General features: G+C 44.4%; 1 protein-coding gene across 1 annotated transcript in view; it reads left to right on the plus strand.

Moving 5' to 3' along the window:
• acer2 (alkaline ceramidase 2) overlaps positions 1-12,237 on the plus strand; it is a 104,410-nt gene extending 92,173 nt beyond the window's left edge. Inside the window, exons 5-6 of the mRNA XM_070856712.1 lie at positions 225-362; positions 12,014-12,237. Coding sequence (XP_070712813.1) covers positions 225-362; positions 12,014-12,200 — 325 coding nt within the window. The 3' untranslated portion in view covers positions 12,201-12,237. The remainder of the gene's footprint in view (positions 1-224; positions 363-12,013) is intronic.
• Positions 12,238-12,520: the final 283 nt, after the last annotated feature.

The raw sequence follows: 12,520 nt of genomic DNA on the forward strand, positions 1-12,520 counted from the left end.
GCAAAAAGGAGAGAGAAGCAGGTTCGGAGAAATGTGCAACTGGTAGAATTTGTGCGTGTGTCACCTGCTACTTTTTCACTATCAAAGTAGAAATGTCACTATACTCTTTTGTTGAATTGTCATTCTTCCAATTCCACCCACCCAGAAGAAACTATGGTTATGCTGTATGTGTATCACCTTAATCTTTACTTCAATTATTTAATTTGTGTTTTGTGCTATTTCAGGTGTGAAAATGTACGTGTATACAAATTGGGTCTCTTAGCAGGTTTTTGGTGGGCTCTAGCTCTTCTCTGCTGGATCAGTGATAACCTTTTCTGTGAGCTTTGGTCTGCATTCAACTTTCCATATCTACACTGTGTCTGGTGAGTTACACACAAACAAAATTATGATTTGAAGCAATGTTAATAATTTCTGCTTCATTAATTTATTCTTTGCATTTCATTAAAATACAACAGGAGCAAATAACCGGACCATGTATCTTTAAAAGTTTTATTAATACTGGTCTCATGAGCCATGTGACCCTCCTTGTTGTGCTGTTATGCAAGTACTGCAAATATAGAGTGATCTTCAGTTTTTTTTGGTATAATGGATAGCAGTATCTTGCTGTTCTTCTCCTGTCGGAAAAGATACCAACACATACTCCACTTTCCTGAGATGTCATGATTGATCAAGAGGCACTAAATTGTGTCCACTTAGATAGCGTCACTAGATTAACATTCTGGCCAGATTACAGTTGTATTCCTTGTCTCTGTTGCTTATATTAATGGGAATAGGACTTTGCGTATTGTAGCATGCATACGATTTCTGAGGACATAAAGAGACATGACTGTGGTCAAAGACCCAACACTAGCCCACCTCTACCCTTCAAGATTCAGATGCAGTTTTCCTGTAACACTAATTGGCATGATTTTTGATTTTTCTAAAAGTCTGTATAGATCAATCAGTCTGGACCCCCTGGAAAAAGTTAGAGAGGTAACAGGTTTTAAGCAAATATAGAGGCACGGGAAAGGGGATGGGGAGGAAAGAACAAAAGGGAAGGTCTGTGATAGGGTGGAAGGCAGGAGAGATTAAAGCCTTTTGATTATATGAGTTACTATACCAGATCTTAATTTGGCACAAAGAATTCATGAGTTATAGGGTTTGGTGGTGGACCCACTGTACAAAAGTGTAATTTACAACAGGAGCAAAAAGGAATGTGAATGCTGAAGGCAGGAAATTTATTTCCGTACAGAGATCTGGGTGCATGCCTTCCCCCAGACATTTTGATTTTTGAAACTTTGTTAACTTTCTGGTATTTTCGGACATTTGTCTTTCAAGCCAAATATAATTTCTCCTGGAAGGATTACAAATATTTTAAGTATGAAAATAACCCGAGTTGTATGGATTTAAATACAACTTTACAGGATAAAGTTAAAATGATTGAGTCAACACCCTGTTCTAAAATAGTGGATGGAGAAATGACAAATGAACAAGTTAAACATTAATGGATTATTGTTGGCAATAGTAATTCATAGCCCATGTTGTCCTTTTGAACATCAAAAAAAGTTTAAGTTCTTGTACTGGAAATTAAAATCATTGCATTTCAAAATCATTAAAGAAAGCTATAAAGTACAGAAAAATACTGTTTGCAGAAACAGGAAAGGGGAGTTCAATGTTGTACACTCAGGTTGACCTGACTGGCTGCCTCCAGTCCAGCATTGGCACTCTATTATACTGTTATTCATTCTTAATGTCACTACTCGCATTTCCCCATGTTCTAATATGGCTAGTGTGGCCTCTTTCTCAGTTTCTGGACAGTAACAAAAGTGACTTGCATCATATACGCATAAACAAACATAAAATAGCTCTCTAAGTTATTGAATATAACCAAGCACTATGTTTCAGACTCAAACAGGCCAGTCATCTGTGATACACTCATAATAAAGGGTGAAACTGCGTACTGTGTACAATGAGCAAGTGTGACCTTAGCTCCTTTAATAAGATTCCAGAGTGCGGGTACCTTGTGGCTGGCCTGCTTATATACTGTGCTCCCAAGGAATGCTGGGATCCCTTGGGACTCCAACAGGTAGGCCCTCTGGTGGTCAGGTGTCATACAGATTACAAGGGGTTAAATACATAACATCACTCCCCCGTGAAGTCAACAGTACACTTATTTACAAGGTGAGACGATCTGGGGCTTTAGGCTCCCTTGTCCATTGTCTCGGTACAAATGCGGGTGTGGGTGGGTTGGTCAGTTCTTCACTGGGCTGTTGGGCAGCCGGCCTTGCCTGGCTGCTGGGGATGATGAGTTCGGTTTCGTGGTCAACCATGATGTCAGTTGCCACTTGTGTGTGTGTTGGAGGGTCAAAGTTAGTGGTGTCCTCTTCGGGTTGTTCATAGCTGTTGGTGAACCGCAATTTGATTTGGTCCAAATGTTTTCTGTGCGTTTGTCCATTGGCCAATTTAACCTGAAACACCCTATTCCCCCCTCTTTGGCTATGGCCGTGCCAGCAAGCCATTTGGGACCATGTCCATAATTGAGCACAAACACAGGATCATTGATCTCAATATTGCGTGACAAATTTGTGCGGTAATGGTACAAATTTTGTTGATGCCGCCTGCCCTCTACATGATCATGGAGATCAGGGTAGACAAGAGAGAGCCTTGTTATAAGCGCCCTTTTCATGAGCAGCTCAGCTGGGGCAATCCCGGTGAGTGAGTGGGGTCTGGTGCGGTAGCTGAGCAGCACTCGGGACAACCGGGTCTGCAGGGAGTCTTCCGACACACGTTTCAAGCTTTGCTTGATGGTCTGAAGTGCCCGTTCTGCCTGGCTGTTGGATGCGGGCTTGAACGGGGCAGATGTGACGTGTTTGATCCCGTTGTGGGTCATGAATTCCTTGAATTCAGCACTGGTGAAGCACGTCACATTGTCACTGACGAGGACATCAAGCAAGCCGTGCGTGGCAAACATGGCTCGCAGGCTTTCAATGCTGGCCGTGGACGTGCTTACAGACATTATTGCACATTCAATCCATTTTGAGTAAGCGTCCACGACAACTAAAAACATTTTGCCTAGGAATGGGCCGGCATAGTCTACATGGATCCTTGACCATGGTTTGGAGGGCCATGACCACAAACTTAGCGGTGCCTCTCTGGGTGCATTGCTCAGCTGAGAGCAAGTATTGCACTGGTGCACGCATGACTCTAAACCTGAGTCAATGCCGGGGCCACCATGGGATCTGGCTATGGCTTTCATCATTACAATGCCTGGGTGGGTGCTGTGCAGTTCACATATGAACGTGACTCTACCTTTCTTGGGCACGACCACGCGATTGCCCCACAATAGACAGTCCGCCTGCAGGGACAACTCATCTTTGCGCCTGTGGAACGGCTTAATCACCTCCTGCATCTCCACTGGAACACCGGACCAGCTCCCATGGAGGACACAGTTTTTTTTACCAAGGACAGTAAAGGGTCCTGGCTGGTCCAGGTCCTGATCTGGCGGGCCGTAACTGGGGAATTCTCGTTCTCGAATGCCTCCATGACGATGAGCAAGTCCGCTGGCTGTGCCATTTCCACCCTGGTGGTGGGCAATGGCAGCCGACTGAGAGCATCTGTGCAGTTCTCTGTGCCCTGTCTTTGGCGGATTACATAATTGTATACCGACAGCGTGAGCGCCCATCTTTGGATGCGGGCAGAGGCAATGGTATTAATCCCTTTGCTCTCAGAGAACAGCGATATGAGCGGCTTGTGGTCAGTTTCAAGCTCAAACTTGAGGCCAAATAAGTACTGCTGCATTTCTTTTACCCCGTAAACGCACGCCAGAGCCTCTTTTTCAACCATACTATAGGCCCTTTCGGCTTTGGATAAACTCCTGAACGCATAAGCGACCGGTTGCAAAATCCCCGATTCATTAGCCTGTTGTCGCATACACCCGACCCCATATGACGACGCATCGCAAGCTAGCACTAATTGTTTACAAGGGTTATAAGGGACAAGCAGTTTGTTAGAACAAACAGATTTCTGGCTTTCTTAAAGGCAGCCTCTTGTGAATTCCCCCATATCCAGTCGTCTCCCTTGTGCAGTACCGCATGTAGGGGTTCTAGCAGGGTGCTTAACCCAGGTAGGAAATTACTGAAATAGTTAAGGAGTCCCAGGAACGACCGCAGCTCTGTAACGTTCTGTGGTCACGGCGCGTTCTTGATGGCCTCCGTCTTGGCATCGGTGGGTCTGCTGCCGTCTGCTGCGATTCTCCTTCCCAAGAATTCGACGTCCTGTGCCACACGCGATCCAACCGACTAAGAACCTCCTCCAGATTCTTCAAGTGCTCCATGGTGTCCCGACCTGTAACCAATATGTTGTGCTGGAAGACCACTGTGCGAGGAACCGACTTTAACAGGCTCTCTATGTTCCGCTGGAAGATCGCCGCGGCCGACCGAATCCCGTCCGGACCTTTGTGCGTGTTGATGCAGGTGAGGCCTTTTGAATTCTCCTCCAGCTCTTGCGTCATGTAGGCCGAGGTCAGGTCCAGCTTGGTGAACCTCTTCCCTCCAGCCAGAGTCGCAAATAAGTCACCTGCCTTGGGTAGCGGGTATTGGTCCTGAAGCGAAAAACGGTTAATCGTTACTTTATAGTCCCCAAAAATTCTAACCGTGCCGTCCTCTTTAAGCACTGGGACAATCAGACTGGCTCAGTCGTTGATGCCTTCACGTTGCAGCCTGTCCAGCTCAATTTCCATTTTTTCACGCATCATGTATGGTACCACCCGAGCTTTGTGGTGGATGGGTCGCGTTAAACCAGGAACCAAATGGGTCTGCACTTTCGCCCCCGAGAAGCTTCCGATGCCTGGCTTGAACAATGATGGGAACTTACTCAGAACCTGGGTACATGAGGCATCGTCGACAGATGAAAGCGCTCGGATGTCGTCCCAGTTCCAGCGGATGTTTCCCAGCCAGCTTCTGCCAAACAACGTAAGGCCATCCCGTGGTACAAACCACAGCGGGAGTTCGTGTACTGCTCCATCATAGGAGACTTTGACTTCTGCACTGTCAATTACAGGGATTAGTTCCTTGGTGTAAGTCCTTAGTTTGGTGTGAATGGGGGTGAGCTTGGGCCTGTGTGCCTTTTTGCCCCACAGCCTTTTTACTCATAATGGACTGACTTGCCCCCGTGTCCAGCCCCATAGATACTGCAATGCCGTTCAGTTCAAATTTCAACATTATTGATAGACATTTTGTAATGAACGTGTGTACCCCGTACACTTCTGCCTCCTCAGTACGAGTCTCCAATTCAGCCTGATCCACTGTAGATCAATCTTCCTCTGCAGTGTGGTGGTTTGCAGGGTTTGCAGCTCGCCTGCACATTCGTTGGAGGTGTCCCATTGTTCTGCAACCATTGCACGCATAGTACTTAAAGTGGCATTGATGGGGCCGATGATCACCCCCGCAGTGCCAACAAGGTGTTAGCTGCCTCGCATTAAGGATTGACGGTAGACTCTGGGTCATCTGAGGTCGGGCCGTAGCAGCCAGTGTGTACGTTCTGCCATGTACATTTCTGCTCGAGACCGACGTTACTTTTGGTACAGTACTGGACAAAACTTTTTATTCTGCAAAATCTGCTTGGTGTTGTTGCTGGTGGACATAAATGCCTGGGCTATCGTTATGGCTTTACTTAGATTCGGAGTTTCTACAGTCAACAGTTTGCGAAGGATTGTCTCATATCCGATGCCCAGCACAAAAAAGTGTCTGAGCATTTGTTCTAGGAATCCGTCAAACCTCAAACTTACAACCTCAAACTTACAATGTCCTGCGAGGTGCCTTAATTCGGTGACGTAGCTCGCCACTTCCTGGCTCTCCGATTGTTGACACGTGTAGAACCGATATCTCGCCATCAAAATGCATTCCTTAGGATTTAGGTGCTCCCGGACCAGCGTACACAATTCTTCGTAGGATTTCTCTGTTGGTTTAGCTGGGACCAGGAGATTCTTCATGAGGCCATAGGTTGTTGCCCCACAGACAGTTAGGAGGATCGCCCTTCATTTGGTAGCGTTCTCGTCCCCTTACAGCTCATTGGCCACGAAGTATTGGTCGAGTCGCTCCACGAAGGCCTCCCCATCATCCCCTTCTGAGAACTTCTCCAGGATCCCGACTGTTCTTTGCATTTTCGAGCGGTTGTTCGTTACCTCGTCGTCAATTGATACTTATAATAAATGGTGAAACTGAGTAGTGTGTGTAATGAGCAACTGTGACCTTAGCTCCTTTAATAAGATTCCAGAGTGCAGGTACCTTGTGGGTGGGCCTGCTTATATACTGTGCTCCCAAGGGATGCTGGGATCTTGTGGCACATTGTAAAAGAATATATGTGGTCAATGCAAAGGAAGCAGCAAAGGCCTTTATAAAATTGAAATGAATACTCAAAGAAATGGCAATATAAACTAAAGGGTACAATTCTAAATTCTGGATTTTCGGCTTTGATGGTTTTGGGGCGGTAATAGTGGCGGGGCGGTAAAGTTTGCGCCCGGGAACAGTTTGCGACTCAGTAACTAATATTGGGCAGCTGGGCCCTGTGTTAGGGGGTGCAGCACTGAAGAAGGTTTGTACACTTCTCTTGGGCGCTATGGATTTATGAAGAGGAAGTCATGTTTGACAAATTTGCTGGAGTTCTTCAAGGATGTAATGAAGGGTGGATAAAGGGGAACCAGTGGATGTGGTGTATTTGGACTTCCAGAAGGCATTTGACAAGATGCCACATAAAGGTTACTGCACAAGATAAAAGTTCACGGTTTTGGGGGTAATATATTAGCAGGGATAGAGGATTGGCTAACTAACAGAAAACAGAGAGTCGGGATAAATGCTTCATTCTCAGCTTGGCCACCAGTAACTATTGGGGTGCCGCAGGGATCAGTGCTGGGACCCCAACTATTTACAATCTATATTAACGACTTGGATGAAGGGACTGAGTGTAACGTAGCCAAGTTTGCTGATTATACAAAGATGGGAGGAAAAGCAATGCGTGAAGAGTACACAAAAAACCTGCAAAAGGACATAGACAGGCTAAGTGAGTGGGCAAAAATTTGGCACATGGAGTATAATGTTGGAAAGTGTGAGGTTATGCACTTTGGCAGAAAAAAAATAGAAGAGCAAGTTATTATTTAAATGGAGAAAAATTTGAAAGTGCTGCAATACAGCGGGACCTGGGGGTCCTGGTGCATGAAACACAAAAGGTTAGTATGCAGGTACAGCAAGTGACCAGGAAGCCAATGGAAGCTTGGCCTTTATTGCAAAGGGGATGGAGTATAAAAGCAGGGAAATCTTGCTACTGTTATACAGGGTATTGGTGAGGCCACACCTGGAATACTGCGTACAGTTTTGGTTTCCATATTTACGAAACGATATACTTGCTTTGGAGGCAGTTCAGAGAAGGTTCACTAGGTTGATTCCGGGGATGAGAGGGTTGACTTATGAGGAAAGGTTGAGTAGGTTGGGCCTCTACTCATTGGAATTCAGAAGAATGAGAGGTGATCTTATCGAAATGTATATGATTATGAGGGGACTTGACAAGGTGGATGCAGAGAGGATGTTTCCACTGATGGGGGAGACGAGAACTAGAGGGCATGATCTTAGAATAAGGGGCCGCCCATTTAAAACTGAGATGAGGAAAAATTTCTTCTCTCAGAGGGTTGTATATCTGTGGAATTCGCTGCCTCAGAGAGCTGTGGAAAATGGGACATTGAATAAATTTAGGACAGAAATAGACAGTTTCTTAAACGATAAGGGGTTATGGGGAGTGGACGGGAAAGTGGAGCTGAGTCCATGATCAGATCAGCCATGATCTTATTGAATGGCGGAGCAGGCTCGAGGGGCCGTACGGCCTTCTCCTGCTCCTATTTCTTATGATCTTATGTTCTAAAGAGCTAGGCCGGGAGCGCTCCGAGAGCCGCCTGGGGAAAAAAAGACTTTTGAAAAAGCCACAAAAACATTCCCAAAACATTGTCCACACCACTACAACACAAATCGCAAAAACATTAAAAGAAAAAACAATCACACTTACCTTAGGAGTCCATTACTTCCCACTCTGCTGTCGGTATCGTTGGACTGTCTGATTTAGCGAGTGTTCACTGCGGGGTGGGCTTTGGGACGTATGAGTCGGGCAAGAGTCAAAACTCGCACCGGTGTTGCAACCAGGGGCGTTGCACTTCAGCAGCTCTTCTGGGCGATGCTATTCAGCACTGCCGCAGAACCGGACCCAAGGATTGCTGCGGGGTATTGGAGGCTGACCACCCGGTCAGAACACCTCACCGCCGCCGCCGCTCCGGGGCAAAAAACGGAACGGAGAGGAGCTGGAAAAACAGAGTGGAGAGGAGCCGAACAATCGCCCCACAGTGTACAAAAGCAAGGAAGTTATGATGAACCTTTATAAAAAACTGGTCTGACCTCAATTGGATTATTGTGTCCAACTCTGGGCACCGCACTTTAGGAAGGATGTGAAGGCCTTAGAGAGGGTGCAGAAAAGATTTACAAGCATGGTTCCAGGGATGAGGGACTTCATTTATGTGGATAGACTGGATAAGAACATAAGAACATAAGAAATAGGAGCAGGAGTGGCTCGAGCCTGCTCCACCATTTAATACGATCATGGCTGATCCGATCATGGACTCAGCTCCACTTCCCTGCCTGCTCCCCATAACCCCTTATTCCCTTATCGGTTAAGGAACTGTCTATCTCTGTCTTAAATTTATTCAATGACCCAGCTTCCACAGCTCTCTGAGGCAGCGAATTCCACAGATTTACAACCCTCTGAGAGAAGAAATTCTCAGTTTTAAATGGGCGGCCCCTTATTCTAAGATCATGCCCTCTAATTCTAGTCTCCCCCATCAGTGGAAACATCCTCTCTGCATCCACCTTGTCAAGCCCCCTCATAATCTTATACGTTTCGATAAGATCACCTCTCATTCTTCTGAATTCCAATGAGTCGAGGCCCAACCTACTCAACCTTTCCTCATAAGTCAACCTCCTCATCTCCGGAATCAACCTAATGAACCTTCTCTGAAATGCCTCCAAGGCAAGTATCTCCTTTTTTAAATATGGAAACCAAAACTGCATGAAGTATTCCAGGTGTGGCCTCACCAATACCCTGTATAACTGTAGCAAGACTTCCCTGCTTTTATACTCCATCCCCTTGGCAATACATGCCAAGCTTCCATTGGCCTTCCTGATCACTTGCTGTACCTGCATTCTAACCTTTTGTGTTTCATGCACCAGGACCCCCAGGTCCCGCTGTACTGCGGCACTTTGCAATCTTTCTCCATTTAAATAATAACTTGCTCTTCGATTTTTTTCTGCCAAAGTGCATAACCTCACACTTTCCAACATTATACTTCATGTGCCAAGTTTTTGCCCACTCACTTAGCCTGTCTATGTCCTTTTGCAGATTTTTTGTGTCCTCCTCACGCATTGCTTTTCCTCCCATCTTTGTATCGTCAGCAAACTTGGCTACTTTACACTCAGTCCCTTCATCCAAGTCGTTACTATAGATTGTAAATAGTTGGGGTCTCAGCACTGATCCCTGTGGCACCCCGCTAGTTACTGATTGCCAAGCCGAGAATGAACCATTTATCCCGACTCTCTGTTTTCTGTTAGTTAGCCAGTCCTCTATCCATGCTAATATATTACCCCCAACCCCGTGAACTTTTATCTTGTGCGGTAATCTTTTATGTGGCACCTTGTCAAATGCCTTCTGGAAGTCCAAATATACCACATCCACTGGTTCCCCTTTATTGACCCTGTTGGTTACATCCTCAAAGAATTCCAGCAAATAAGTTGGTGTTGTTCTCCTTAGAGCAATGAAGGTTGAGAGGAGATTTGATAGAGATATTCAAATTGATGAGGGATCTATAAAGAGTAGATAGAGAGAAACTGTTCCCATTGGTGGAAGGGTTGAGAACCAGAGGACACAGTTTTAAGGTGATTGGCAAAAGAACCAAAGGCAACATGAGGAAAGTCTTTCTTGCACGAGTGGTTAGGATCTGGAATGCACTGCTTGAGAGGGTGGTGGAGGCAGATTCAATCATGGCTTTCAAAAAGGAATTGAATAAGTACCTGAAGGAAAAATAATTTTCAGGGCTACAAGGAAAGGGTGGGGGACTAGCTGAAATGCTGTTGCAGAGAGCCTGCATGGGCTCGGTGGACCGAAAGGCCACCTTCTGTGCTGTAACATTCTATGACTTAAATATGAAGGGGGCATCTTGTATTTAAAAGTTAAGGACTGGCAAAGATATTAAAAAGATATTTTGCATCAGATTTTGTAACGAAAAGTAAAAGTAGGGCTGTAGGATGATGACCTGAGCAGGAGGTAAAAGGGTCACTGCTGGAGATAAATATTGAAAAATAAACTATTTTAAAAAAGCCAGTTCCCAATTGTATATGTTCCAGAATACTGCAGGGAAAAGATATGGGACACTAACCTTGTGACATGGGTTGGTAATTGGTTGGAATGTAAGAGATAGAGAGTAGCGATCTGTACTGGGCCTCAACTTTTCATCATATTAATGACTTGGATGGAGGAATAGAGAGTTGTATATCCAAGTTTGCAGATGACTCTTAAGTTCAGAGGCACAGTAAGTTATGTAGATTAGAGCGGCAAGTTACAAAGGGACATAGGCAGACTAAGTGAGTGGGCAAAACTGTGGCAGGTGGTGTTCAATGTGTGAAAGTGTGAGGTCATCCATTTTGGATCTAAGAAAGACAAACTAGAATATTTTCTGTATGGTGACAGACTAGGAGCTGTGCAGAAGCAAAGGGATTTGGGTGTCCAGGTGCACAAATCACTAAAAGAGAGTGTACACATACAAGAAGGAATCAAGAAGGCTAATGGAATATTGGCCTTTAACTCAGTTGTTTCGAATTCAAAAGTGAGGAAGTTATGCTTTAGTTGTGCAGAGCCTTGGTTGGACTCTGTTTAGAGTACTGCGTTCACTTTTGGGCACAGAACTCGGGAAAGGTATACTGGCCTTGGAAGGGGCGCAGCATAGATTTATCAGAATGACACCAGGGCTTAAAGGGATACATTTAAGGGCAGGTTGCATAAACCAGCTTATATAGAGTTTAGATGGTTGGGTTGATATAATCAAGGTGTTTAAAATGATAAAGGGATTCAATCGGGTAGATACAGAGAAGCTATTTCCTCTGGTGGGGGAATCCAGAACAAGAGGACATAATCATAAAATTAGTGTTATGCCATTTAGGAGTGAAATCAGGAACCATATTTTCACACAAAAAGTAATGGAAATCTGGAACTCACAGCACTAGCAGGCTGTGGATGCTGGGACAATTGAAAAATGTAAAACTGTGATTGATACATGAAAAATTATGGAAAGTGAGCCTGAATTGAAACACCTACAGATCCAATATATGCAATGTCCAATATCTGTAATATGCACTGCAGTAATTTACAGTGTCATTACTGTTCAAACCAAGCAATTCAAACCAGTAAACTAGCTGTTCATTATCGTTATCCACAACACAATCCTGCAAACAAAAAATGAAATTGTATACATGTAAATAACAGTACGTAATGGTATGTTGTATGTGCCATAAGGAATAACATGCCTTTGTTCCAAAGGCAGTGACTCATCTCACGACTGTTGTAAACTTCAGGAAAGAAGCTCAAGTGTTCTGTCAAAAATATCTCAACCCTGAGCTGCATTATTGCTTTGCAATGCTCTGCAAATTGTGTTATTGTTAATTTATCAGCCATGTGAAGTATTTGGCATCTGTAAATGTAAATGAAATGAACAGCAGAGGGAAGTGAGATTATCTTTCAGAAAATCTGTAGAGTAAGTTGGTATTGTACTCTTCATGCCTTGTCAAATCAACAATAAAACTGACAGCCATGTGAAAAAACTTCACAAATCAATAGGGAATGGACTATTTTGATGGACTGTTGGATTGTGTAAAATATTGACTGACTCATGCAAAATGTTGTCCAGTAGCTGCAAGAACAGTCTTTTGATTTTCCCCTTCTCTTTTTGTTCTAGGCATATCTTGATCTGTCTGGCTGCTTATCTGGGTTGTGTCTGCTTTGCTTACTTTGATGCTGTCTCAGAAATCCCTGAACAGGGCCCAGTCATCAGGTTCTGGCCTAGTGAAAAGTGGGCCTTTATTGGTGTTCCATATGTTTCTCTCCTTTTTGCAGAAAATAAGTCCCAGCTAAAAGTTACTTAAGAGAAAAATGAAAGATTTTGATGCACGTTATTTTGAGTACAAGCTTCAGAAAGCTTTATTCCATGAGGCTGGGGTGCCGCCCAGATTTCTGGGATTTATGTATTGTGCATCATGGATCAACTTTTCTTCCTGCTTATAACACTCCCTCAGCAGACTACACTTTTATCAAGTTAAAGCAAACTGTTCAGGAGAGAGTGGAAGATGCTTTTATATCCAAATGGAAATTACAGCAGGATTACAGCTTTAAAAAGAAAAAGCCATTTCAGAGGATACTGTGAATTAAATATTTGGCAGTTCAATACATTTCTGTAATTATTCTT

Source organism: Pristiophorus japonicus, chromosome 1, assembly GCF_044704955.1.
Source record: "Pristiophorus japonicus isolate sPriJap1 chromosome 1, sPriJap1.hap1, whole genome shotgun sequence".
Classification (NCBI taxonomy): Eukaryota; Metazoa; Chordata; class Chondrichthyes; family Pristiophoridae; genus Pristiophorus; species Pristiophorus japonicus.